The 24,094-nt window shown below is 37.3% G+C and overlaps 13 protein-coding genes across 13 annotated transcripts; 10 read left to right on the forward strand and 3 right to left on the reverse strand.

Annotated features, from left to right (window-relative positions):
* Positions 1-570: 570 nt before the first annotated feature.
* On the forward strand, positions 571-2,219 carry BDF20DRAFT_903802 (alternative oxidase-domain-containing protein; the record flags this gene model as incomplete). Its single annotated transcript, XM_053082943.1, has 3 exons — positions 571-642; positions 757-1,482; positions 2,205-2,219. The coding sequence occupies 3 exons, from the start codon at positions 571-573 to the stop codon at positions 2,217-2,219; spliced, it is 813 nt and encodes a 270-aa protein (XP_052940032.1).
* A 428-nt stretch (positions 2,220-2,647) lies between these two features.
* On the forward strand, positions 2,648-5,702 carry BDF20DRAFT_903803 (uncharacterized protein; the record flags this gene model as incomplete). The annotated part of the gene is made up of 8 exons (XM_053082944.1): positions 2,648-2,755; positions 2,862-2,959; positions 3,036-3,215; positions 3,288-4,317; positions 4,606-4,990; positions 5,132-5,222; positions 5,294-5,472; positions 5,545-5,702. The coding sequence occupies 8 exons, from the start codon at positions 2,648-2,650 to the stop codon at positions 5,700-5,702; spliced, it is 2,229 nt and encodes a 742-aa protein (XP_052940033.1).
* A 186-nt stretch (positions 5,703-5,888) lies between these two features.
* On the forward strand, positions 5,889-7,277 carry BDF20DRAFT_1371 (GTP-binding protein rhoA). The gene is made up of 5 exons (XM_053074762.1): positions 5,889-6,231; positions 6,298-6,387; positions 6,460-6,660; positions 6,752-6,886; positions 6,953-7,277. Exons 1-5 carry the CDS (start codon positions 6,208-6,210, stop codon positions 7,100-7,102), a joined length of 600 nt encoding a protein of 199 aa, XP_052940034.1. The 5' UTR covers positions 5,889-6,207; the 3' UTR covers positions 7,103-7,277.
* BDF20DRAFT_1646 (uncharacterized protein) lies at positions 7,098-8,597 on the forward strand. The gene is made up of 3 exons (XM_053074829.1): positions 7,098-7,466; positions 7,533-7,615; positions 7,687-8,597. The coding sequence occupies exons 1-3, from the start codon at positions 7,452-7,454 to the stop codon at positions 8,390-8,392; spliced, it is 804 nt and encodes a 267-aa protein (XP_052940035.1). The 5' UTR covers positions 7,098-7,451; the 3' UTR covers positions 8,393-8,597.
* Positions 8,598-8,801: 204 nt separating this feature from the next.
* Positions 8,802-9,694, forward strand: BDF20DRAFT_830880 (uncharacterized protein; the record flags this gene model as incomplete). Its single annotated transcript, XM_053078393.1, has 3 exons — positions 8,802-8,936; positions 9,271-9,358; positions 9,549-9,694. 3 exons carry the CDS (start codon positions 8,802-8,804, stop codon positions 9,692-9,694), a joined length of 369 nt encoding a protein of 122 aa, XP_052940036.1.
* An 871-nt stretch (positions 9,695-10,565) lies between these two features.
* Positions 10,566-11,743, forward strand: BDF20DRAFT_822 (ER lumen protein retaining receptor-domain-containing protein). Its single transcript, XM_053077658.1, has 4 exons — positions 10,566-10,765; positions 10,904-11,092; positions 11,165-11,448; positions 11,536-11,743. Exons 2-4 carry the CDS (start codon positions 10,928-10,930, stop codon positions 11,543-11,545), a joined length of 459 nt encoding a protein of 152 aa, XP_052940037.1. The 5' UTR covers positions 10,566-10,765; positions 10,904-10,927; the 3' UTR covers positions 11,546-11,743.
* Positions 11,619-13,343, reverse strand: BDF20DRAFT_967 (coiled-coil domain-containing protein 55-domain containing protein). The gene is made up of 4 exons (XM_053084979.1): positions 12,575-13,343; positions 11,945-12,514; positions 11,820-11,878; positions 11,619-11,750 (listed from the first exon to the last, which is right to left on the reverse strand). The coding sequence occupies exons 1-3, from the start codon at positions 13,069-13,071 to the stop codon at positions 11,854-11,856; spliced, it is 1,092 nt and encodes a 363-aa protein (XP_052940038.1). The 5' UTR covers positions 13,072-13,343; the 3' UTR covers positions 11,619-11,750; positions 11,820-11,853.
* BDF20DRAFT_812101 (ribosomal protein S14p/S29e-domain-containing protein) lies at positions 13,243-13,524 on the forward strand (the record flags this gene model as incomplete). Its single annotated transcript, XM_053076749.1, has 2 exons — positions 13,243-13,304; positions 13,380-13,524. 2 exons carry the CDS (start codon positions 13,243-13,245, stop codon positions 13,522-13,524), a joined length of 207 nt encoding a protein of 68 aa, XP_052940039.1.
* A 418-nt stretch (positions 13,525-13,942) lies between these two features.
* On the forward strand, positions 13,943-14,526 carry BDF20DRAFT_787605 (uncharacterized protein; the record flags this gene model as incomplete). Its single annotated transcript, XM_053076130.1, has 4 exons — positions 13,943-14,008; positions 14,071-14,214; positions 14,278-14,400; positions 14,461-14,526. Coding segments are annotated over 4 exons (399 nt in total), but the record flags the coding sequence as incomplete, so codon positions are not given.
* Positions 14,527-15,611: 1,085 nt separating this feature from the next.
* Positions 15,612-15,899, forward strand: BDF20DRAFT_795603 (uncharacterized protein; the record flags this gene model as incomplete). The annotated part of the gene is made up of 2 exons (XM_053076265.1): positions 15,612-15,734; positions 15,837-15,899. Coding segments are annotated over 2 exons (186 nt in total), but the record flags the coding sequence as incomplete, so codon positions are not given.
* Positions 15,900-16,322: 423 nt separating this feature from the next.
* Positions 16,323-20,171, reverse strand: BDF20DRAFT_908634 (uncharacterized protein; the record flags this gene model as incomplete). The annotated part of the gene is made up of 7 exons (XM_053083499.1): positions 16,323-16,445; positions 16,519-16,685; positions 16,751-17,896; positions 17,960-19,028; positions 19,106-19,232; positions 19,319-19,402; positions 19,507-20,171. 7 exons carry the CDS (start codon positions 20,169-20,171, stop codon positions 16,323-16,325), a joined length of 3,381 nt encoding a protein of 1,126 aa, XP_052940042.1.
* Positions 20,172-21,403: 1,232 nt separating this feature from the next.
* BDF20DRAFT_918203 (mago nashi) lies at positions 21,404-22,495 on the forward strand (the record flags this gene model as incomplete). Its single annotated transcript, XM_053084646.1, has 5 exons — positions 21,404-21,432; positions 21,548-21,666; positions 21,735-21,798; positions 21,888-21,975; positions 22,088-22,495. 5 exons carry the CDS (start codon positions 21,404-21,406, stop codon positions 22,244-22,246), a joined length of 459 nt encoding a protein of 152 aa, XP_052940043.1. The 3' UTR covers positions 22,247-22,495.
* On the reverse strand, positions 22,494-23,947 carry BDF20DRAFT_908636 (uncharacterized protein; the record flags this gene model as incomplete). Its single annotated transcript, XM_053083500.1, has 5 exons — positions 22,494-23,240; positions 23,334-23,487; positions 23,587-23,657; positions 23,792-23,841; positions 23,926-23,947. The coding sequence occupies 5 exons, from the start codon at positions 23,945-23,947 to the stop codon at positions 22,494-22,496; spliced, it is 1,044 nt and encodes a 347-aa protein (XP_052940044.1).
* Positions 23,948-24,094: the final 147 nt, after the last annotated feature.

Consider the following 24,094-nt stretch of genomic DNA (forward strand, 5'->3'; position numbering starts at 1 on the left):
TCCCGGTGTCTCTGATGATTCTTATCATATTCGAATCTCTTGGAGGAGGACAATACAGGCGTATAGATTTGTCTAAACAAAAAAAACTGTGGACGAAACCAAAAGCATCTATTGGGTACGAATCAAACCGGAGCGATATTATCAATTTGCTTACACATCTTAGGAACCGAAATTAATTGGCTAAAGTAGGAAAGTGTAAGAGTCATAATTTTCACCCGGAGAAGCCCTACAAAAATAATTTCTGTTAGTATCTAGATATGTAACCTTTTCTTCACACCAAATCAACGTTATGAGAAATGAGGTTGAAGGTTAGTACCGCACAATTAATTCTCCACCTTTGATTTCAGCGTGAGGTCAGAGAAACTAAGTGAAACTTGTAATTTTGATCGCGGGGAAGACCAGTTGAAATGCTTCGGGTGAAAACTCCGTTTGAACGGAAGTGCTTTTGGTTTCGGAGGCTTGGGATCAAAAGACTTTTGGATGATTTAGCATATAAAAAGAAAGTTTCGTCTTATCGATTTATCTATCATTCTTGTACAGAAACATCTAAATTTTTATTAACATTACAAAATGCTACGTACATCTAGTACAATACCAGCTCTAAAATTGGTTTATACCAAATCGTTTGTATCCCGAATTATAGTACCTGCCGCAACTTTCAGCACAACCCACCGTGCGTTTTTCAGTACCACACCAGTGTCACGTCAAGCAGCCCCTCATGAAAACATTAAAAACGTTGCCACCAATATTCCAAAGGACTTCTTCCGTGAAGCGCTGGAATCTCGACCGATCCCCATGCGTGAAGAATTCGTTGAAGGGCAAAAATTAACAACTGAAGCCTTAGAAAAGCTCGATTTTGGTGAGGGCAAACATGTCGTTCCTCGTACATTCGGAGATAAATCAGCATACTATATAGTCAAGATGTTGCGCACCTTACCCGATACTTACTTCAAACGAAATCACTACATGCGCGCTATGATGTTAGAAACTATTGCAGCTGTACCCGGTATGGTAGGTGCTATGTTACGTCATATGAAATCTTTACGTAATATGACAGAAGATGGCGGCTGGATCTCTCATTTATTGCATGAAGCTGAAAATGAAAGGTTTCATTTGATTTGCTGGATCAAGTGTGCTCAACCTACTTTTTTCCATCGTTTGCTTGTATTGGGTGCTCAAGGCATTTTCTTCAACGCCTACTTTATGCTGTATCTTTTCAGCCCCAAAACGGCTCATCGTATGTGTGGTTATTTGGAAGAAGAAGCTGTCATCTCTTATACACATTTTCTGAACGATATTGATGCAGGTCTTATCAAAAATGAGCCAGCTCCAAAAATAGCAATTGACTACTACAATTTACATCCCACTGCTACTGTTCGCGACGTTGTACTTGCTGTAAGAGCCGATGAAGCTGTTCACCGAGATTGCAATCACTTTTTATCCGATCGTATTGCTCAAAATAAAGAAGATATTATCTCTGAGGTGAAGCAGGAGTACGAAACGGAAACAAATCGCAAAGAAAATGCATCTTCGTTTGCTTAATCACTTCAATTGTAAATGTAATTAAGCTTTAGACTTGTAAATAACTTGGGCAACATTGTTGATTGTTGCTCGTTTCTCAACTATTACTTTTTAGCAATATAATTTTATTCCTTTATATCATCTTTGTACATATTACTCAAATAAACTAGACAAATAATCATTAATGCAACCTTAAACAATTTGTACTAGTTCGTATCGGTTTTCGCAGAAGTTGGTTTATCGAACAATGAGCTTGATGTGAGGAAAAGTCTTCTCTACTTGCTGACATGATGGTTCCGGACTCCGTATAATTACTTACAATCGCATAGAACAAAAAATGAGTTGAGAAAAGAAGAGTCAAAGATTATATATTTTTCGGTTCCTGATCTCAGAGTTCTAGTACGTTTCTTATTGTTTGATAAGCAGCCGTTAGGTCTCATTTTGCGTATAGCCTCATACTCAAACATCGGGAGTGGCAATAGTCATATTCATAGGAGATAATCCTAATTTTATCATTACTTGTCATCCATGTCTTTCATGCGTTAACGCTTGCCCCGCTCGGATGTTGTAAGTCTAACAAAAAGCCCGCGTTTTTTTTTGGTTTTTTTTTTCTGTATCTGCCGTCCTATTAGCTTTCTTGATTTTTTTTTCTACTTTTCTTTCTTCCTTTTATCTCTCATCAGCCAAAACCAAGTTGAGTATGGATCTTGATCGGCAAATTGCTCAACTACAAGAATTCGATCAACAAGTTCTTTCGCAACCTGATAATGCCCAAATCTACGCAACAAAGGGGTTCTTAGAGTGTTTATCTGACTTGATTCATCAAGGGCTTGAGAAAGAAGGGGAGGACGATGGTAGTGATGCTTCTAAGGAAGAATTGAAAACTCTTAAAAACTCTATAAGAGCATTCTCAACTATATTACCTATTGTATATAAAACAATGTAAGAGACTATCTAAACAAGGCTGAAAGGTGCTTCCGTCTTGACCTTGTTATACGTCTTTCATTTCATTTTTGTGAATCTTTGTTAATTCAGCAGCAACACTGACTTTACTTGCTGCTTCTTTCTTTTCCTCAGATGTCAAAATGAAGCAGAGTCTCGTTTATGGGAATTGACACGATCGCTTATGAACCTAGCAGAGACGGAATTGACTAAGCATAAAAACACAGGTGTGAAAATTGCCACAATCAAATGTTTGCAAGTCATTGTTATCTTACTGTCAAATACTTCTTATGTAAAGTGATCGAAAACCAACAAAAAAGCAAAAAAAAAAAAAAAAAAGAAAAAAAGAAAAAAAAAAGAATAGTACTAAGCTTATATCTTGCAATAATAATATATAGCTACGAGCAGACCACAGATTGTTAAAGAGTCAAGAACTAGAAAAAGAAGGAACAGATGTGTTCAACCATATTCTTGAGGCAATGAAATCCGATACCGAGTAAGGATGAAGCAGAGTCTAGTTGAGGTACATGGAAGTGGCTGGCTTTTTAACTGTCAAAATCATTCTATGATAGATCAATAATTACAGCCACCATAAGTTGTTTAACACTTATTGTGAAGAAACGACCGCAATTCATCAAGCCAGTTATTGAAGCATTCACTACATGGAAGAAGACACGACCAAAAGAGGAGTCGCCAATAACCTATCGAAATGTAGACAAAGCTATAAAACTCGCGTTTATATCACTGATCAGGTAACCGACAAAAATAATGACCGATTCGTCTTCGTGTGGAATCTCACCATCCATTTCTCTGTTTTCTTACAGAACGGAGTCACTAATAACACACCGTTCAGATTTGATTTCAGCTTTTGGTATGGTTGGAGGTAATGTGGCAATATTTCAACGAAGAGACCAACAACGATCCGAAGAAGCCGCGAGACGCAAAAGAGCAGCCTCTCAGCATCAACAACAGGATTCAGACCGTGCTGATAAACGAGCCAAAACATCAACGTCTCAAACTGAATATGTTATACCTACAAATTCGCAGAACAATATTCTTGCAAACTATGATATAACACGGATACCGTTGCAACATGTAGTTCAATTATGTATGACCGTGTTACAAAATGTACCTATTGAAGTTATGACGGAAAGAGTTCAGTTATTACCACCTGAAGGAGTCACATTAGCAGTAAATAGACCAGGATTTATCAGTGGATCCAGCACACCTCCTTATCCACCACCTTACGATCAACCGAAATACATTAATGATACTCGTTTCAGAAGAGAGAATGATATACCGGCCCAACAAGCGAAATTGTCTGGGAATGAAGCAGCAGATTTTATGAATGACTATCAACCTAGTAAGAAACTAGAGGGTATGCTTGATTCAGATGAAGATGAAGAAATGCCGCAGAGTACAAGCATAGATGCAAGTTTGAGAGCTAAGATTGCAAAAGAAGAAGAACAACTGATGCGATTAGAAAAAGAGGATAGCAAACCTAAAGTAGAATTACTCGCCAGTGTCGAAGAGAGAGCTAGCCAAGCATTGAAACTGAAGCCGTATGAATTGGATCGCCAACAAACAATTCTAGGAAATGCAGAAAAAAGAAAGCTCATCAAAATGTCAGTGGATAGAATACTACAGGCCGGAGTTTTGTTTGATACAAATTTAGTACTCAATAGTACAAATATGAAAAGTATTTGGCTTATGCTCATCAGTAAATTACTGACAAAGGGTACAAATATAATGGATATTGCTGATGCTACAGAATGTAGCAAAAAAAAGGATAGTGATGAAGAGATGATGGAGGACAAAAAGGCAATCACTATTCATGACGACGAGCATGAGGATGTCAATAGTCAACTGAAAGAGTCCCTCATCACTTTCATAGCAGATGATTTAACACAAAGGTATAGGAAGGCTTTTTTATGAAAGAGAAATAATACGGAACCTATACTGATATTTTACATAAAACTTAGACTTGATTTAGCATTAGATTGGTTACATGAGGAGTTTCTATTTGATAAAAGACATATGCAAAAAGCCAAGAGCGACAGTATTGTCACTGATGGTACTGAAGATACATCATCGAGAACCATCAGCAATTATACACCCAGTTATTTCAAGTGGTTCCACAAGTTATTGGAAACATGTATACCAAAATTAGATGCCAAAGATCGTAATTTAACAAAATTAGTGCTAGAAGCGCCTGACGTGGATATTACCGTAATAGACATGATAAAGAATAATCTAGAGACTGTCTCTGAACGGTTTGTATCTTGTGTTTCAACTCTGCGTAGCTTAGTCACCAATCGACCGACTATACGTTATGCGGCCCTAGATGTCCTTCTTAATTTGTGCATTAATGAGGATGACAAAAAGAGACGGACAAGCATCGTGGCTGTGAAAAAGTGGAATCCTAATCAAGCCGAGATTTTTGAAAGAGTAGAGAAATTCTCCATTGAATCCTTACATAATTTAACCAAACCGATCAAGGAACAACAGCAAACAAACAATGATGACGGTACTGCCGGACAACAGAATACCATGGCGCCCACTAGCGAAAATACATCAGCAGAAGCCAACGATAATGAAATAAACACAAACGCTATGGAAATAGATGAAGCTGCTGAAACAGAGAATAGTATGAGTGAGGTCAAGACAGATGCAAATAATGACTGGACAGAGAAGGACGTAGTGAGATTTGCCGAACTCTTTTTCGTCCTATGCACTCGACGACCGGTGCTTCTTAAAGAGTAAACCATCCTTAATTCTTGCTTTCCATATAATTTGCTTTTGGAAATTAACTTTTATTTCTTTTTCATAGGCTATTTGATGTCTATATAAAAGCATCGAATAAAGTGAAGAAGCTGATTCAACTTCACATTGTAAGTATGATAAAATCCATTGGCATGCGTTCGCAAGATCTCGTAAGTCTCGTTAAGGAATTCCCTATTGGCGGAGAAAGCTTGGTGATAAGAATTTTGTCTATTTTATGCGAATCGAGTAAACTACAATTTTTAAACCTAGAGATTCTCATATTGGTCAACGAACTAATTTAATTTCTTCTGCCCGTAGAACCGCCTACACGTGAGATTGTAGCCACCGTTCAATCTATCAGTAATTTAGCAAGTGAGCGATCAATTGATTTAACTAGTATATCGCCTATTCTGTCAGGGAAAAGCCTCTCAACCGTGCAACAGCAGAAGCAGCCAGGAGGAAACATACAAACATAATATTAGCTTGTATATGGATCAACCTACAGTCTATTTGAATAAAACGTAACTGGTGTATTTGTTATTTGTATGCTTTCGTTTTTAAAGTAGCGCCATATTGCTGCATTTTAATTAAATGACCGAAAAGACAACGAAATAAAAATGTTTTGAGATATATTGAAGATCCATATACGATTAATAACGTCAAAGACAATAAAACAGTCCCGAGAATAGGAGAGCATAGTAGGGCTCAAAGAAAGATAAAGAATGGTGTTCTACGCTGAGATATGGATATAAGACAATCAAATTTTCTGTGCACTTTTTTCGGTTGTTTTCCTTTTTCCATATATATCCAATTTAAAATCTTTTTCGCTTTCAAACTGTTGCTTTGTGTTTTACATCCACTTCTCTCTCTTTTCTTTCGTTTTTTAATTCTTTCCGTCTGTTATTTGGTATTAAACAAAAGGTTGAACGAAACGTAAAAGAATTCACGTCTACAATATGACTCGAGGAGTAAGTAGAAAGGATGAGGATTTGTACACCGAAGAAAGTCAGGAACAAAAACTATTGTTGACAATTACGGAGGTCTGACCAGCTTTTGAATGGATTTGAGTAGATTGCCCGTAAAAAGTTGGTCGTTGTTGGTGACGGTGGCTGTGGTAAGACAAGTCTCTTGGTTGTATACCAAAAGAAAGCCTTTCCACAGGTAAGTTATCCATTGGATAGAAAGTGAATTTGGATGCATGGAAAGTTTTGAACATTAATCTCTGGGTTGTAGAGATACGTTCCGACTGTTTTTGAGAATTATATCGCCAATGTACCTTTGGATAATGGAAAAATTGTAGAGCTAGCATTATGGGATACTGCAGGACAGGAAGACTACGATAGATTACGACCATTATCATATCCAGAAACAGATGTCGTGCTTATTTGTTTTGCCATCAACTTACGTACATCCTTTACAAACGTTCAAGATAGAGTAAGTGATCTTTTACAATACTCAGTAGCAAGCACTTGTGCGATAGAAAACCTTTGGAAAACTGACTCGAGTTTCAAAATTGGTACAATAGTGGTTACCAGAAGTAACGCATTTCTGCGAAAATGTACCTAAACTGCTAGTTGGCACAAAACTCGATTTCAGAACAAATCAAGACGAGATTAGAAGGTTAAGCCTTGTAGGTCAAAGGCTGATTACACCGGAAGAGGTAAGCTTCGTCTGAATGTGATTCAGTAGTAAATTAATTGCTGACAGGAATATCAACGTTGAATAGGGCGAACAATTGGCCAGAGAAATCGGAGCCAAATATTACGAGTGTAGTGCACTGCAAAAAATTAATGTAGATGAAGTTATAGAGGCTGCTACAAAGGCAGCATTATCTGGCGGACGACGACTTCATAAGAAGCTTTGTACTATTCTTTAGAGGCTATATGCTGTATACACAATTTGACACATACACCCCCTTTATATCATTACCTTCACCCTTTTCCCTACATACTGTTTCATCCTAAGATGACTTACCTAGCTCTACGTACTACATTCAAATTATACTTTCTAATCCTTCGAAAGGATGTATCTCATTAATATTATTAGCCGCCATTGCCCCTTTTTGTACTAACTTTCTATCCATCTTAACTTAAGCATCCCTTGATAAAACAATTTTGACATTCAATTCATAAACTATAGAAATTAATAACCGCTCAGCAATTGAAAATGATTTTTGAGGCTTTTCTTTATCTTCGCAGCTTAGATCGATCTTCTTGTTCATCATTATGTCTGAAGCAAAAGTATATACAGCAATAAAGAACGTACGAACGGCTTCTGTATCTCCCAATAAAAAAAACGTTTATAAGAACGTCTTGAATTCGCCATTCATTCTGAAGTGGCCAACTATACATACGGAGACTGGCCAAACAATTCTAAACCAACTTTTGAAGTAAGAAAAACCTCTTTAAATAGCTGATGCTATCTAATTGGCTTCAACTAAAGTCTGCATCCTTCGAATAGATCTCTGGAAATAGTGGGTCATTACCGAAAGGCTTGCCGAGAGAAAAAGCAACTGAAGAAAAAGAATACAATAGGAACAAAAACAACAGCAACCGATAATGAGGAAAACCTTTCAAAACTGCCGTTATCAACTGAAGAGCAGATACAAGAACCGGACCTCAATAAACGCATACATATCGGTATCAATACAGTAGCACGCTTTTTGGAGTCGTATATGAAGGAAGATAGAGGAGCAAAAAACAAAGCAAAATCATCAACACCTGTTATATTCATTTGTAAACGAGAAATTAAACCACTACAGTTATGTCAGCACTTGTTAACTATGGCAGCATTAGCAAAAGTGAAACTGGTGCCTATGCCAGCAGATTCAGAGGTGAAAATAAGTCAAATATTAGGTCTCAAAAGAGCATGCGTCATCCTAATGGAAATTATGGAGGACAAAGAAGAGGCGTTACGCTTAAGTACGAACGATATACCCTACATTGAAGCACCTTGGTTAAGTAATGCCCTGCTGGCTTCAGATCCGGTCAAATACAGAACAGAAAATACCATAAGGACAATAGAAACCACAGCACCAACTGTGAAGAAAGGTAAACAACAACAGCCAAAGAAACAACATCAGCAACAGCAACAGCAGTCCCTTAAACGTAGAATAGAAGATGGCGATCAAGCGAAAGTGGATAATGCTAAAAAGATAAAAAGCTAATGCAGAGATAAACGTTTGTACTCCAATAGATAAAGAGACAAAGAGTCAGCGTTGTAGGCACCCCAAGACACAACTGCAATAAGTAGCTGATATAGAGAGACATGACGAAAATGTGAAAGCATTGCTTGCCTTTATAAACCAACATAGTTGAATAAAATATTGGTTGATGGTCGATTTTTCGATTGCTTTGTTTTTTTTTTAACAATTGCTATGGAATTTTTTTGAGAATAATGCAAGAATTGACGCCTTCTTCAAGCTTGTTCAGCCATTCGTTTGATGTAACCACCTTTCAAAACATTTGTCTACCATTGCAAAGTCCTTTCGTTGCGGCTGGTTTTTAACATTTTTTCATATGGATAAGTTTTCTTTTTGATTTAACACCGTATGTACCTATACCTTTTGAGAATATATGACCGATCGTCGGTCAGTTGCAGTTATAGACGGCTTGCTGAAAATAATGCCGAAAATGCTGAACCGCAGTGACAAAAAATGTGTCGATCCTTTCACGACAACCATGGCTGCTCCTCTTACCCTACAAACCATGGTAATAGAAATGCAAAAAGTGTCCTATACGCGCTTCAAAATGCCCAATTAACTTTACGTCGCATCACTTAGAGAAAATAGTGAATAGTATACTACTCATACGTACCAAAATACTAGCACTATAAAGGTGTTGAACATTTGGTATACTAAATGAACCAAATAAGTACCTACAGCAGCACAGCCGATGGCTATAATATCTTATTGCGTAAGAGATATAAAGAAATGAACAAGACTACCAAAAGCCCTCAATAACACCACTTTTTCTGTCATATGTATCATTCTGCTCAACTCTAATTTTTAATATTATTTTTTGTTGTTTGTTTGTGCCTCTTCAGGTACTAATAGCATATACATTTATCATATTTCATTGGTCTGTCTTGAAATTGGGTCTCATAGTTCATATACTCAGTACACAAGCAGCAGGTTACATTTTCCATAAGGTTATTATTAACAAGAATAAACAATAAGTCAGTATCATGAAATCCTTCTGAATCCTTAAATATATTACTTCAAATTGTACAGTCTTGTTCTAAACTGATAGTATGAGAGTAATTATAAGTTTCTGGGATCTATAAATGAGAGCTGTAACAATTATCAATTTTAAATATCAAAGGACATATAGTTCACTCCATCTTGAGTCATGACAAAAGACAGCAGCAAGAAAAGTATGGTAATATTGTTATCCAGACGAATTGTCAGACTTGCCAATTTAGAATAAATTTGGGCAATCGTCAGATTAGGCGTGGTGATATTTTCTAAGTCATTCTCTTTTTTACCCTTCAGGTACAATCCTTTAATAGAGCCGTGAAAACAGGCGTGTCAATTATCAAGGATAACGAAAAATAGCATAATATACACTCCAAGTCGCATTAATGACCTACCCGTAAGGAAGAATCGGAGCAAAACCATTAAGCAGAATAAAATTGGTGGAAGCAGCATCACCAAAATAAGGGATAGCAATAGATCGGTTGATCACTTATGAAACTGTCTGAAAAATGTCACGAAGCAAAAGGCAAAACAATCATTACCTATATTACAGCCCATTTTTAAAAGTAGATGTAGTATATCAGGCAATAAAGTCGAACAAAGTGCGATAGTTTCAATGCGTGCATTTGCTCTATATTCTTTTCGATTGGTCACAATTGATTTTGTCTTATTGTTTATCGTACGGTACAAGAAATGGGCATAGAAAAGAATTCAAAGGCATAGTTTAAGAATAATTCTAAACGAAAATCAAAGTAAAAACAGATACACCACATTTGATACCAAACTTAACGTTTGCAAAGTTTGTTATATGGCAAGTTACCAACAATTAACGATTAGTGACAGAAAATGCGTAGAGAAGATTGGCAAAACGAACATCAAGACTTTTGTCACATTGCTTACTTGCAATTCACTTTCGAGTGATGATTTCTGTCTTCCCTGTAGCCATTGAAAGCTTAGAGATAATGAGTGCTTGATGCCAGCTAGAATGCGCAATCAACTATTTGTTCTTTGAGAGTGGAACACGTAAACGCTCCAAAATCACCGGCTTTAAATAATTCTTTTGTTTCCGTAAATGGCATTGATTTCTGCTGAAGTTGAAAAATCACGTCGGACTGATCTCACCACAAAAACGCAATATGGAAGCAGCTCCCTTTCCTTTCCATATTTAAAACCTCTGTTTTACACCCCCTATTTCGCTTCTTTTCTTTCCTTTCCCAATTTCTGCATCCTTCAATTATTATTACACGTACATCATGAACATATTTCGCCTTGTGGCAGACTTAATGCATTTAGCATCTATTTTCATTCTACTATTGAAAATTAGAAAAACACATTCATGCTCAGGTAAAAGAGTTGAATGGTATTGATCACTTTTAACGCGAAAAAAAAAGCACTAAACGTTCCAATATAGGCATTTCATTCAAAACACAATACTTATATGCACTTGTTTTCGTCACTCGTTACTTGGATTTGTTTTTTAAGGTCGTCTCCATCTACAACACAGTCATGAAAATCTTCTTTATCGGTTCATCGATCTATATCCTATACTTGATGTGGTTTAGATATAAAGCTACGTACGATGCTAGTTTAGATACTTTCAGAGTCGAATACCTTATTGGTGTTTCTCTTATTCTTGGATTAGCTTCGACCGCTGACTATACCGTAATTGAGGTAAAGAAAGACAGTACATAGTAAATTGATTATATGCTTTTTGCACGAGTTGATACATTCTTTTTTCGACAGGTTTTATGGAGTTTTTCGATCTGGTTAGAATCAGTTGCTATCTTACCACAACTATTCATGCTTCAAAAAGCGGGCGAAGCAGAAACGATCACCACTCATTATTTGTTCGCTTTGGGTGCTTACCGAGCATTATATTTGTTGAATTGGATATACCGATATATTACTGAAGGATATGTTGATTGGGTCGCTTGGGTTGCAGGTTTAATTCAAACAGCATTATACAGTGACTTCTTCTACATCTATTACAATAAAGTTCTGAAGGGCGAGAAGTTTGAATTACCAAGGTAACAAAAAAAAAAAAAAAGAAAAAAAAAGTAAAAGACACAGGTCTTATACATAATTTATTGATCCCATCCTTTTGTCATATTTAGAATGGTCTAAGAAACTTTTGAATACTGTATAATTTCCGTTCAAAAAGTACATCAAAAGACAAAGACACATATTGATAATACACCTTCGTCTTTGAAAAAACTAATTATAATAACCATATCACGTAAATGTAAGCTGACAAGGCCAATAAAAAGATACAGATGTTTTTTTGAAAAAAAAAAGGGTATGAAGTCATTGCTCGTATAAGCAAACCAGACTATATAAATGCAAAAAAAAAAGATCCAATGAGATTTTAACAACAACATCACCCCTTTCTTTTACGTACTCGAATCTTTTATGTTGTATGTACAGATTGTAGCTCAAACGGAGGAGGAGGAGGATAGACTATATAAAATAGAATGGTATTCACACTGGAGTGCCAGCTGGGATATAAAGCCTCATAGCGCTTACTTCTTCTGTTCTTCCAGTTTTTGCTTCTTTCTCGCCAAATAACGTTCTCGAGCATTCATAGCAGCGTCGTGTGTCGTGCGTTTCGCCAGTACCTTTTGTTCAAGTTCTTTTTGCTTTCTTTCCTCTTCTTCCTTTTCCTTTTGCTTAACCTCCATCATCTGTTTTTCAATCTCTTTGCTTAGACGTTCTCGTTCATCACTATCTCTGCCTTGCTTTCTTTTTGCATTATATTCCTCCACCTTTTTACGTTTGTAAGCTTCATACTCTTCCATTCTCTCCTTAATACGTTCATCTGACTGAGCTAGAGAACCAAGGCTACCAAACTTGGGCTTAACATTGAGACCTGCTGTTAATAACTGTCGCTTGTCCACAATTTCATTGCTGTCATTTAAAATCACATTTTTGCCTTCCTTGGCTGCTTCCTTGGCCAAGTCGGTATCTAAGATTTCTTTCTTTTGCGTTCCTGCTGACGATACGTTTTTATCTACACTTCTTTCTGCTAATGCTTTCATCAACGCTTGATGCTCTGCTTCCTTTTTCTCTAGCACTTGCTTATAGAACATATCCATACTTTTATTCTTCTCTGCTCGTGCTTCACGTTCCTTTTCTTCTTTTTCAATTCGCTCCAACTCTTCTTTTTGCTTTTTGAATGCTTCCGTCACAAATACTTCTCTGTCAGCAAATTCCTCGCCTTCCTCTTCTCTTTCTCGAGCTACCTTTCTTTCTTGAGCCAATAACCTATCTCTTTTGCGAATCTCGGCCATTTCTAAAAGATTTTGAATATACTTGGGCTTTGTTGACGTTGGCTTTACTGCTTCTTTCTTTTTCCTCTCAACTTCCTTGAGATCATCATAAACAGCGTCATAGTCAAAAATATTGGGATCTTCTTCCAGTGCTTTCGCCTGTTCCTCGGCTATCTTTTTCGTCATCGTATTATAGCTAGACAGTTGACGATTGACTTGAGCTTTTGCTTTCTTATTGCTGTGAAGCTGCTGTTGCTTCTGGTCTTCTTCGTCGTCTCGTTCTAACTCGTCGTCACTTGTCGAATGAAAAGCACTTTTCTTAGATAAAGACTGACTAAGTGTTTTCTTCTTTTGTAGATTCAAGCCAAACTTCATTTTCTGCATCTTTTATGTTTGTAATGTCTTTGGGAATAGAATCAACAAGTTGGTATGACACCCGCCTGTGTTGAAGAAGGAAGAAAAAAGAAAGATTGTTTTCAATACCCGATAAGGCTATAAAATTTTTTTGCTATGCCCTCAAAGGTTTTCTTTCCCTTCTCAAATAAATAATTCATCATGGCTCACGCTAACGTTTGGAACTCTCACCCCAAGTCCTACGGTAAAGGTTCTCGTCAATGGTAAAGTAACAGCGAATTGTTTATCATATTACGCAATCTTTCGACATTGTAGGCTAAACTTTGCTATTTGAACAGCCGTGTTTGTGCTCATCGTGCTGGTCTCATCCGCAAGTACAACTTGAACATGTGCCGTCAATGTTTCCGTGAATACGCTAATGATATTGGCTTCCATAAGGTAATGATAAAAGATGCTTTCTATTTGATGGTTGAGATTATCTGATTCACAGTTTTATATTCTCTCTATTTTTGTAGTACCGTTAAACACTTTGACTTTTACGAATGTTGATCAATTAGGTCCTTAGATCTCGCACTATGTATTACATACAAAGTTACTCAGAGAAAAAGCACGACAACAAAAAAAAAAAGAAAAAAGTTGAAAAGCCAATAAAAGAAAATCCAGAACTTATCATTAGCTCAAGTTGTGATATGTGTTTTATACTTTGTAACTGCATGCACAACGTGGAAGCGACAGTGACAGAAAATGTGATTGTAGACTTTTTTTTTTTCTGCGTTACCTTGATTTAATTTTGTGTGTAAAGCGATGGAAAGTAATGTGGTGCCTTTCTTTCTCCCCTTGATTTTAGCTGAATACCTGCTCCCTCTTTCTTCTCTTTTTCATTCATTCCGAGACGAAAAAAATGATGCTTACAATAGCTCATGTGCGAAGGAATCCTATATTACTAGTGTCGGCTATTATGGCAATGGTAAAGGATTGTGTCCTCTACAGATAGAGCTGGCATAGCTAACTGCAATTCTTCCATGTTAGATAGGCTGGCTTATCATGTTTGTAGGCGGTTGTATCATTGGTAGAGCAGGCGTTTTGTGGTGGATTATAATTTATGAATTACTTTTGATTGGTGGTATCTTCTTTTGCATCTTCCGTGAAGTGTTTCATCAATATCTTTCCATGGTAAACGTGTACGAAAGTTTGTTTGATTGTCTCCTCAGTGCTTGAGAATAATGAAATCTTCAGTTTTTGATCTTCTTAGGCGTCAGCATTTCTTTCTTAACCTCAGCAATCAGTGGTTTGATAGCTTATCGTTGGAGTGGGGATCAAGCGGCCAGTGCTGGTGCTATCATATTGATAATCATGCAGGTAAGTATCTACTTGATCCAGGAACAAAAGACAAATTATACTTGCTAACACATATAAAAGTTTTTCTGGGTTATTTTATTTGGTAGTGCACCAGATTCTGGTGTGTCCCAATTTATTTATTCTGGCGCCCTCGTCCCTGTGACACAGAACGGTGCAAATACAGTGGGTTTGCAAGAAATAAACAATGCGACGAAGAAAGAGAGTAAGATTGCTTTATCATCACCTGAAGCTTACCATCATGAACCACCTCCTTCTGTTACGAGTGTTCATCAGCAACAACCTGCAATGATGATGAATGATCACAACAATTCAGCGGCCATTTACGGTTCTCCTATCGCTTCGCCGACACCCGCTCCTTCTTCATCACACATGATGCCTTCTTCATCACAAACCATGACGGCAACAGCACTTCACCCTTGTAAATATTCTTATTGTTAAGTTTTTTTTTTAAATATAGCGGTATATTTAAAATGTTGATCATTTCTTTTTATAGACACAGCAAATCCAGAGGATCCAAACGAACTAAGTTTTGCTAAAGGAGAGGTAATGGAGATCTTAAATAAAAGTGGCAATTGGTGGCAAGCCAAGAGGCAAGATGGTACAATCGGTATTGTTCCTAGTAATTATGTAAGTATCGTAACCCACCTGCGAAAAATTGTCGAGATTTGAGTTAACATTTTTTGTCGCTGTTTGATTGTAGTTTGGCTAATGCTGATGAGCTCAAAAGCTCATTATCTTCTCTATTACTGTTAAATTCTAACACTACCTGCTCATATAAATTTACGCATATATAAGATCTGAATTTTAAATCACTCACTAAGCCTTTAATAAAAAGTTACTTTTTCATGGTATACTTTCACTAAATTTATCACTGTAGACAAACTATCATTCTGGGCTGGAATATGTAGATGCTCAAAAGTATTGCTTAAACTCCCCCGTACGTCACGACCCTGCGATTCCGAAACTCCATAAAATTTGCGGGGATGTTCCTGTATTTTTTGATATACCGACCTTCTCCAAGAAAACAGACAAGCTTTCTCTACACCGTTTTCTTCTTCTCATAAGTAACTCTTATATTAAAAAATGGCTTCTGGTTTCGGTATCGATGGTGGTATGTTATTGTTGTTTTATAAAAAGCTTATAGGTTTTTTTTTCTTTACTTCTTTCGATTGTTTCTCTGCTCATCTAACACGTTCAGCATTTGAAATGTAGGCCGCGGGCGTTGTTACCATTTCTGGCAGGAATTCAACAAGTGTTATGCTTCAGCTGATCTTCCTTCTGACTGTATTTCACAACGTGATGATTATTTCGAATGCCTTCATCATACGAAAGAGGTAACCATTCGACAATATTATCAATTCTTTATGTTTCTTTGTACAATATGCTGAATAACCTTTCTATCATTTTTGCCGTACATAATTGCAACAACAACCTAGTATGCACGAATTACACGTATCAAAACAGAGGAACTGAAGCAAGCTGATAAGAGACGAAAGGAATTGGAAAAGCAAAAGAAAGAAGCTGCCACAGCAGCAGATTCGAGCCTACCAAAATTGAATATTATTGATCAACCAGCAGCTGGTGCAGCTAAAGCAGAATAAACTGGTCATCATTTTCAACAAGAGGACTCCTTTTACCTATACATACCTCTGATTGTCTTTTTAACTCTATGAATTTGTAAAAGCAACAAGTTAAATATATCAGCCCACTACAACCTTAAAGAAAGCTTGGGTCTCGACTTTTATAAACATTATCAAATACAGTCTTCTAGGGAATCTTTGTAAATTCCTGCTAAAGTATTACGAAAAACGCTTGAAGTGTGAGTGGAACAGCACAGCGTACTCGGATCACAGAGAAATGGGATTTATAGTGGATCAAGAGATTATTAAGTATCATAGAAACATTTTCAAAGGCATTATCAATTAAGAAGCACTACAGGAAGAGAATTTGCCCATATAGTAACAAAGCACCATAACTAAGAATATGAAAGACAACTGCTGTCCATTGAATGATAATTCATCAGTGATCGAAATGATATTGTTATTCTAAAAAGATGAAAAGAGGCTAGCGATCAGAATTTATCTAGTGTGAGCAAACACTCAAAAATATTCCGCTTACTTGATGTTCAGAAACGAGCACATATCCTTTAGGAATATTCACAAATCCGGGATCCTTACTACTATGTTCCGAATTGGGCCCAGTATGTGTCTCTTTACGGATAGAGTCTCGCTCTTTATACTGCTTTACACGCCGACCCTGTTCTAAAAAGCTGTCATTCTTATATTCTGCAATGAAGGCAAAATTAAAAAAAAAAAAAAAAAAAAGCGTAAGATTTTAAGCGAAATTATACTCTTCCGATAACTGGTTGAGGACTTGCCTTTGTCGTCGTTCAGGCTCTTCTTGTTTACAGATGTAAGATCTAAGACAGTAATAGCTTTAGATGAAGGATTTAACGCTGAAGAATTGTCATTATCTGAAACTGCAGCAGAAGGCGTTGGTGAGCCATTGATATGCTCACGTCGAAGACCGTGATTGGAAAATACTTCAGTAGCAGTTGTAGCGGCTACTGTAGCATTGGCCATCCGCTTTGTTTGTGGGAACAAAGTGCCGTTAATTGCATACCGCGTGTGCAAAGGCACATTCCCATTCGAAGCGGATACCGGTTCAGAAACTAGTGGCAGCATCGAGAATGTCACTTCTTCTCCTTCGATAGACTCGTCGATAGTGAAGATCTTGACGGATGTTTGGCCTTTTGTAGATACCTGGATATGGGTCGCGCTCGCGGGAGTAATACAAATATCTACACCAGTAGGATACATTTGACGATCAAAACGAACATCAGTACACCACGATGCTGTTGCTGCTGACGCGGATTTGTTATTGTGATTCGGTTTTTGCTGCTGCTGTCGACGTTCTTTACGTTGGCGGTAAGAATCCGACGGCTGATGTTTCGCAATATATTTGATCTGACAGCGCTTCTTGAATGGATCAAATTCTTCTTTGATAACTTTGCCCGCTACACGCCGAATGTAGGGAGGACAGCCATAATGATCTAAATAATGTTTCAGCTGACTTATTGATCGATAAGAAGCATTGATCCAAGCTTGCAATACTTGGTTGGAAAAGTTATAGTTAAAATTCATGTTGCAGATAAAAGATACATGAATGGATGAGACGGCGTTGTCATCGCCATGCCGCTGCTGTTTCTTTTTAGAAAGCGGACGAAATACCCAACCATAGAGATCAGTTTCAGTACGAATACAGTTTTGAATTGTATTTCGAAAATTGAAAGGAGGAGGGAGTTGAGGATCATCAACGCTGGTGGAAGCTGCATAGACTGTTCCTGTCACAGGATCTGTTTCTAGACTCGTGATAACAGCCATATCCATACTTGGTAAAGAAACAGCAGTATTGGCATGCTTCAGTATCCATTGTTCCAAATAATCCTTTTGACTAAATCTATCCATCCGACGAGCATTTTCAAAAGAAAAATCCCCTAGAGAAAGAAAAAAGTCAGTACATGCCTTTCAACTGAAATAGAGGTGACATATTTACTTACAGATCTTTCTTGCCTCAAAATTACAAACGACTGAGCAAAGCTGCTCTGCTGTCCATTTACCTTCAATAACACCGTCTACTCTGATGAAGGATAATCGTCGTGTTGAACGCGAGGGTGTGTTGCCATTTATAGTAGAGCCATTGTACTCATGTAATAAAGATGTCAAGTCATCCTCTTCCTCACTTGAAGAAATATGAGCGTTGAATATGTAATGCTTACAACCCTCTTCAGATTCTTTCTCGAGAGACCAGTCGTTTGTAGTGAGACTAAGTCGTTTAAGTAATTGAAGACTCTCGACTTTCTGAATTGGATGCCGATGAGAGGAATAAAGACCTCCGGTTGACTTTTCCAACTGTGCCTTTGTCAGTTTGTTATGAATAGTGTTTGATTGATCTTCTGCTATTGATTCAGTAGCAGCAAATAATGTGTTATTCCTGTTGCTGTTCGTAATTTCATCATGACACTCGTGAGGTTCATTCTTCAGCGGATAAGCTATAATGTTCTGCGCAAAAGAGACGTTTTTTTTGTCACCGGCGTAATAAGCAGCGGTAGTATTCACTGCGTTATCATTTATATTGTATGAAGGCTGTTGTGGTAATTGTTGCTGTTGGAGTAAGAGGGAACCATTCCTACTGCGCTGTGAAGGGGCAGGCTTTAGTGCCGATAGAGACGGGCTAGACTGTGACAGAAAGCCGGTTGAACCATTGGACTGCGATGATGGAAAAGCGGGTAACAAGGGAGAGGAGAGTGGCGGCGCCTTTGGCCTACTACAGCTGTTACTATTACTACTACTCATAATAGATGGTCTTCGACGACGGCCTCCTGTGAAAGTTTGAAAGAAAGTGCTCCCACTTTTCACTTGTTGATTTTGTTGCTGTTGTTGCGATCGCAGACGATTTGTCTTTTTCTCTAAATACTCAGCAACCTTAGCGATGACCAAAGGTCGTCGGGCCAAAGTCTTTTTCGCAAATCCTGGTACCCAGCCTTTCATGGCTTCTTGAACAACATAAATCACTTTTGTCGCGGGTCTAGGACCTCCGTAAAGAGGCTCCAATATCCAGCCTTGCAACTGGGAAAAAAAAAACAAAAAGTTAAAACAAAATGCAGTGAAACAGAGAAGCGCCAAGATAACTAAATCCGGGTTACCTTTATATTAGCACGGGTCCTACCATTTACTTTTGGTATACGAGGAGTTTCTACACTTGTACATGCGAATATAATAGCTCCGTTCTGTGTGCATTCAATCTTTTCGACTAAAACCGAATCCCGCGATCTTCAATCAATAGATGAGTTCTTTTATTTACCTGCATTATGTGCAACATCTTTAGATTTTGTGTGTGGTGAGAGTAAATGACTTACTTCTGAGTAGGTGTAGGTTTCATGGCTTCATAGGTCAATGATATTGTATCAGTCAGATTCTCAACAAGGCTACCATCTTCATACCTAATGGGAATAGAGGAGGCAAAAGTAAGAAGGGCTACAAATCATATCCTAGCCCTTTCCTACTTTATTTTTCTTTTTCTGCTAATGTTGCAAGAGACACTTACTGCTCATCCCATAATTTGCGCATTCCAACGACATAAAAGATAGATTGTGGTGAGAATCCTTGAATAACAGCTTCGCCTTTGAAGATAGGCGTTTTATCATCTTTATCCATTCCGTTTTTCATATGAACCATTACGCCACTTTTATGCTTGAGAACTTTTTTCCAATCATCCTCCAAAATAATGCGCTTTAATGTTTTTAGTGCATTATCAGCTTGATGTACGTGATAAGAAGAAGCTGTTAAAAATGATGATTCAGCAGCTGCATTATACCTTGATGAATAGATTGAAGATTTAGTAGTGCCGTTATCAATAGCAGTAGAAGCAGCAGCAGCAGGAGAGTTCGTTGGTCTTAATGTATTGGGGCTGTTGATAGGATGCTTATTCACAGAACCACTAGAGGAGGAGGAGGAGGAAATTGGATGCTTCAATTTAGCTGTCGGATAATAATTGCCTAAAATGTGGGGTGGTGAGGTATCATCATCGTCGTCATCACTGAAAATGGCATTGTAAAGAGAAAGTGTAGTTTTAAGTGAATCAGGACGGTTTATTGAATTGAGGCTGTTCAATGCTAAGTTAGGTTTATTTTGTATGGGATCACTCCAACTATTGTTATTATTTAATCGGTTTAAGGCTGCAGTGGGTGGCGTCTGAGTTAGCGTTGCCATTGGTTTTTTTTTTCTCTTTTGTTGATCTCTAGCTTAATTTTAGGACGGGAGAGCTCAGTTTTTTTTTTATTAGCTTTGAAACGAACAAAGTTGATTAGAGCTTAGTTATACAGAAGGCTTACAGATGAAGCTTCTCAGATATCAGATTAAAAGATAGGGAGCCAAAAGTGAAAGAAGGACAAGTGTAAATAAAGCGATCATAAAAAGGGGCAAAAACCACGTTTTCGGTTGATCAAAAGTTTAAAAAAATTCGGACCAGTCTTCTGTAAAAGGCAAAAATGTACCTTTCAGAGTTTGTATGAGAGCAGCTAAGAAAGGTTTGTTTCAGCGTTTTATAATAAGTAATAAAGCATCAACATATGATAGGATAAAATGAGAAGCAGAGGCAGGATCAAGCAACGGTACATGAGGTGCCAGCAAAGATGAACCTTCTATTTGAATTGTCAAGAGCAAAAAAAAACCAAAAAAACTCGCATATGCACTTGTATGTATTTTATCCCTGTATAGCAATTGTATGGGCATTCCAATACTATTTTCCTAGTGGTTTAAAGATGAAAGACCATTAAAAGACAGATAATTTCTGATTGCGTGTACACTATCAACATTCTGTTTAGGCTTCTTTGATGAGGGTACACGAGGGGTAAAGAAGGGTAACCTTGAAAGAGCTTTTGTTCTCTTCTTATAGTCATTTGGCTGAGGCTACAAAAATTCACTTCATTCTGCTAGTAAATAGAAAACGCAATGTTTTGAAATGTACTTGTTTTCAAAATGAGATAGGGTGCTATTTTTGGATAATGAAAAAATGACGTTCATAGTAGGATGGAAGGCCAATTTTATGTGTTTTGATTGCAAAACTCTCTGGGAGACTGACATATCACGTATAATAAGTATACCATTATCAGACTTATTCTCAAAGGTAAAAAAAAAGCCTCTTTGATTGCATCCATACAGAACGGTTCAGTCAACTTGAGCTGTGCATATATGCTTCTGTTTGAAACACATCAATGCTAAGAGGGCAGTGATTCTATTCAGGTCAGTCTCTTATGCTTACAGGGAAATTCAAGACCATTCGTTATAAAACAGAGGCAGTCAGTCTTTTTTCTCGCTTTCATTTTTACCGAGTTCCATTATTTTTTGACTTTGAAAATTTTGTTTCTGTATTTCTTGCTGAATTGACAGCTTTATTTTGTCTTTTTCATACAACAATTACTGATTCACCATCCACATATATAATGTCTCAGCCTTTTTATGTTCGATATTAGTTAGTATTTGTTGCTGATGAAGAATCGGAAGCTCTCGAATGTTGTCTTCATCTTGAGATCGCGTCCATTAACGAATTCTTTCATTTTTCGCCATTCTTATGATCCTTAATGTAGTTCTGGACACAAGGGACGTCATGGGCACGAATTTTTGGAATTTGAGATCAGAGAAGACGGTCTATGTCGATATGCAAATAACTCCAATTACAGAAACGATACATTGATTAGAAAAGAAAGTAAGACGGTGCTATAAAATGGTTGACCGAAAACGAACTACACATACTAACGACTTTTCTTTCCGCAGTGTATATTAGTCCTGCAGTTGTGGATGAATTGAAGAGAATAATTGAAGATAGTGGCATTATGAAGTAAATACTCTCTATGCCTATACAGATAGTATCGTTATGACGCCTCAGTATTGACGTTATTTTCAACTGTTTCAATATTGCTTTATTAGGGAAGACGATTCTAAATGGCCAGAAAAGAATGTTATAGGAAGTCAAGAAATCGAAGTACGTTTAGGCGATGAACATATCTCTTTTGAGGTAAGCATATTGGACGAGAACACATGCTTTGGAATATGAAGAAATGAGCATTAACAAGCTCATTTTTTTTTATTTTTTTTTTTTTTTTTTTACTTGCAAAAAAACTAAAAAGACATCAAAATTGAGTTCACTTGTGGAAGTAAATGAAAGTGAAGATCCTGCAGGTTTGCGCGCTTTTTACTACCTTGTGCAGGATTTAAAAGCTTTTGTGTTTTCATTGATTTCTTTACATTTCAAGGTAAGATTTAATTGCAATATATATTATGTTTAGTAGTAGTGCTATATAAGTACGTATGTAAAAAGTACGTGATAGAAGCTGACCATTCATTTGTATCTTTCTATGTGTATAGATCAAACCTATCAACCAATAAGATTATTTATAGATAACAGCCATATTAACCCTCTTTCAGGGGGAGACGCTTATCCATTGAGAAATATAATAACGTTGCGCTAATAAAAGAAAGAAAATGTAGAAAAAGGTGATTATAGTAGAGAAAGGTGGGACATTCATGAGATAATTATTGCCTGGAGGTGGTTGGTGTAAAAGTTGTTGTAGTGGATGTGCTAGTAGTAGAGTTAGTGCCGGGTGTCTTGGAGATAGGATTTGGTGTCGTAGATGAATGAGTCGCTTTATCATTGTTGGACTGTGTTGCTGTGGTAGATATCGCGTTAGGACTGATAGAACCCGTTTCTTCATCCGCCAGAACTGCTGCCAAGTCTTCATCAGAATGGCCCATTTCTTCGTCGTCTTCATCTTGAAGCATATCTATTTCTTCTTCTTCCTCTTCTTCAGCGTCTTCTTCAGCCTCCTCTCCCTCGCCGTCATGATGCTTGCTCTTGATCTCTTGCTTTAACTTTTCTTCTTCTTGTTGTTGGGCAGCGGCTGCAGCGGCCACTGCAGCGGCGCCTTCTGCTCCTCCACCAGCTGCTGTGTAACTCTTCATGGCTGTTTCGTATTCTTCCATTTCTTTTCTGTATAGATCGTAATATTTCTGCTTTTGTTCTTTTGTCAATGCTTTCCATTTCTGACCCAATAAGCGAGTAACTTCACCCAAACTTTCATTGGGAACTTCGTCTTTGATACTGTCACGTTCCATACGACAATAAAGGAAGAATACATTACCAGGACCTTTGGGTGCGTTGGGGTCTCTTTTTTTGCGTTGTGCTGTTGAAGTAGATGTGCCGCTTGCAGTAGCCACAGTGCCACCACTACCTCCAACTCCTGCACCACGGCCTTTTTTGCCACTGGGTCCTCTACTCTCGGACTAGTGATGTTTAATTTTTTTTTTAGCCTGGGTAAGAATAGCATGTTCCTTCATGTAAGAGGGGGAAAAAAAAAATTGTTGACTCAAGCTTACCATCACAGACTCGGAAACAGACATTTCAGAGTCACTTTCATCGCCTGCACCGCCTATACCGCTATGAATACCATTTGATTTTTTGATATGACTGCCAACGCCATTAGAACGTCCACCTCCTCTTCGTAAATCATCAATTTCATCCAATAGAACGCTAGAATAACAAGACATATTTTTTTTTTTTTTTAAAATTTTCGTTCTCGCTAAAGGGTTTCTTGTATGCATCATTTGCAAATTGAATTAATTTCATTACATTCTTTCGATACGTAGCCGTTTTATATGATGACGTGCTTTAGCTAATTGAACAGTGATATGTTCATTTTCCTGAAGGTAAAGAGAGAGGGAGGCAAAAATAAAAAAAAAAAAATTAGTGTTGCTATGGTGACAAGGAAATCAAACAACAAGAGTCGGTTGACTGCTGCTTTATTTTCCAAAAAAAAAAAAAAAAGCTGCTTTACTTCTTCAATTTCTCGGATACGTTTTTTATAATCTTGTACTTTTTTATCAGCTGTAGATGGTGGACAAAAAAAACAGTACTTAGCGCTATTGAAGCTCTTTATGAAATTGTCTTTTTTTTTTCATTCTTGCTTACATTTATCATCCGTTGTGCTCATGTTGAAGTAATGAAAATTGTAAAAAAATAAAAGGTAATCGGAGGATTTTTCGTTGAAAAAAAAGTACGAAAGAAAGGAAGAAGAACAAAAAGGGAATAATGGAAAAAGGGAAAAGTCAGTTTATGTAGGAAAAGGGAAGGGAAGGGA

The sequence above is a fragment of the Mycotypha africana genome (assembly GCF_025528875.1).
Source record: "Mycotypha africana strain NRRL 2978 chromosome Unknown BDF20scaffold_1, whole genome shotgun sequence".
Classification (NCBI taxonomy): domain Eukaryota; kingdom Fungi; phylum Mucoromycota; class Mucoromycetes; order Mucorales; family Mycotyphaceae; genus Mycotypha; species Mycotypha africana.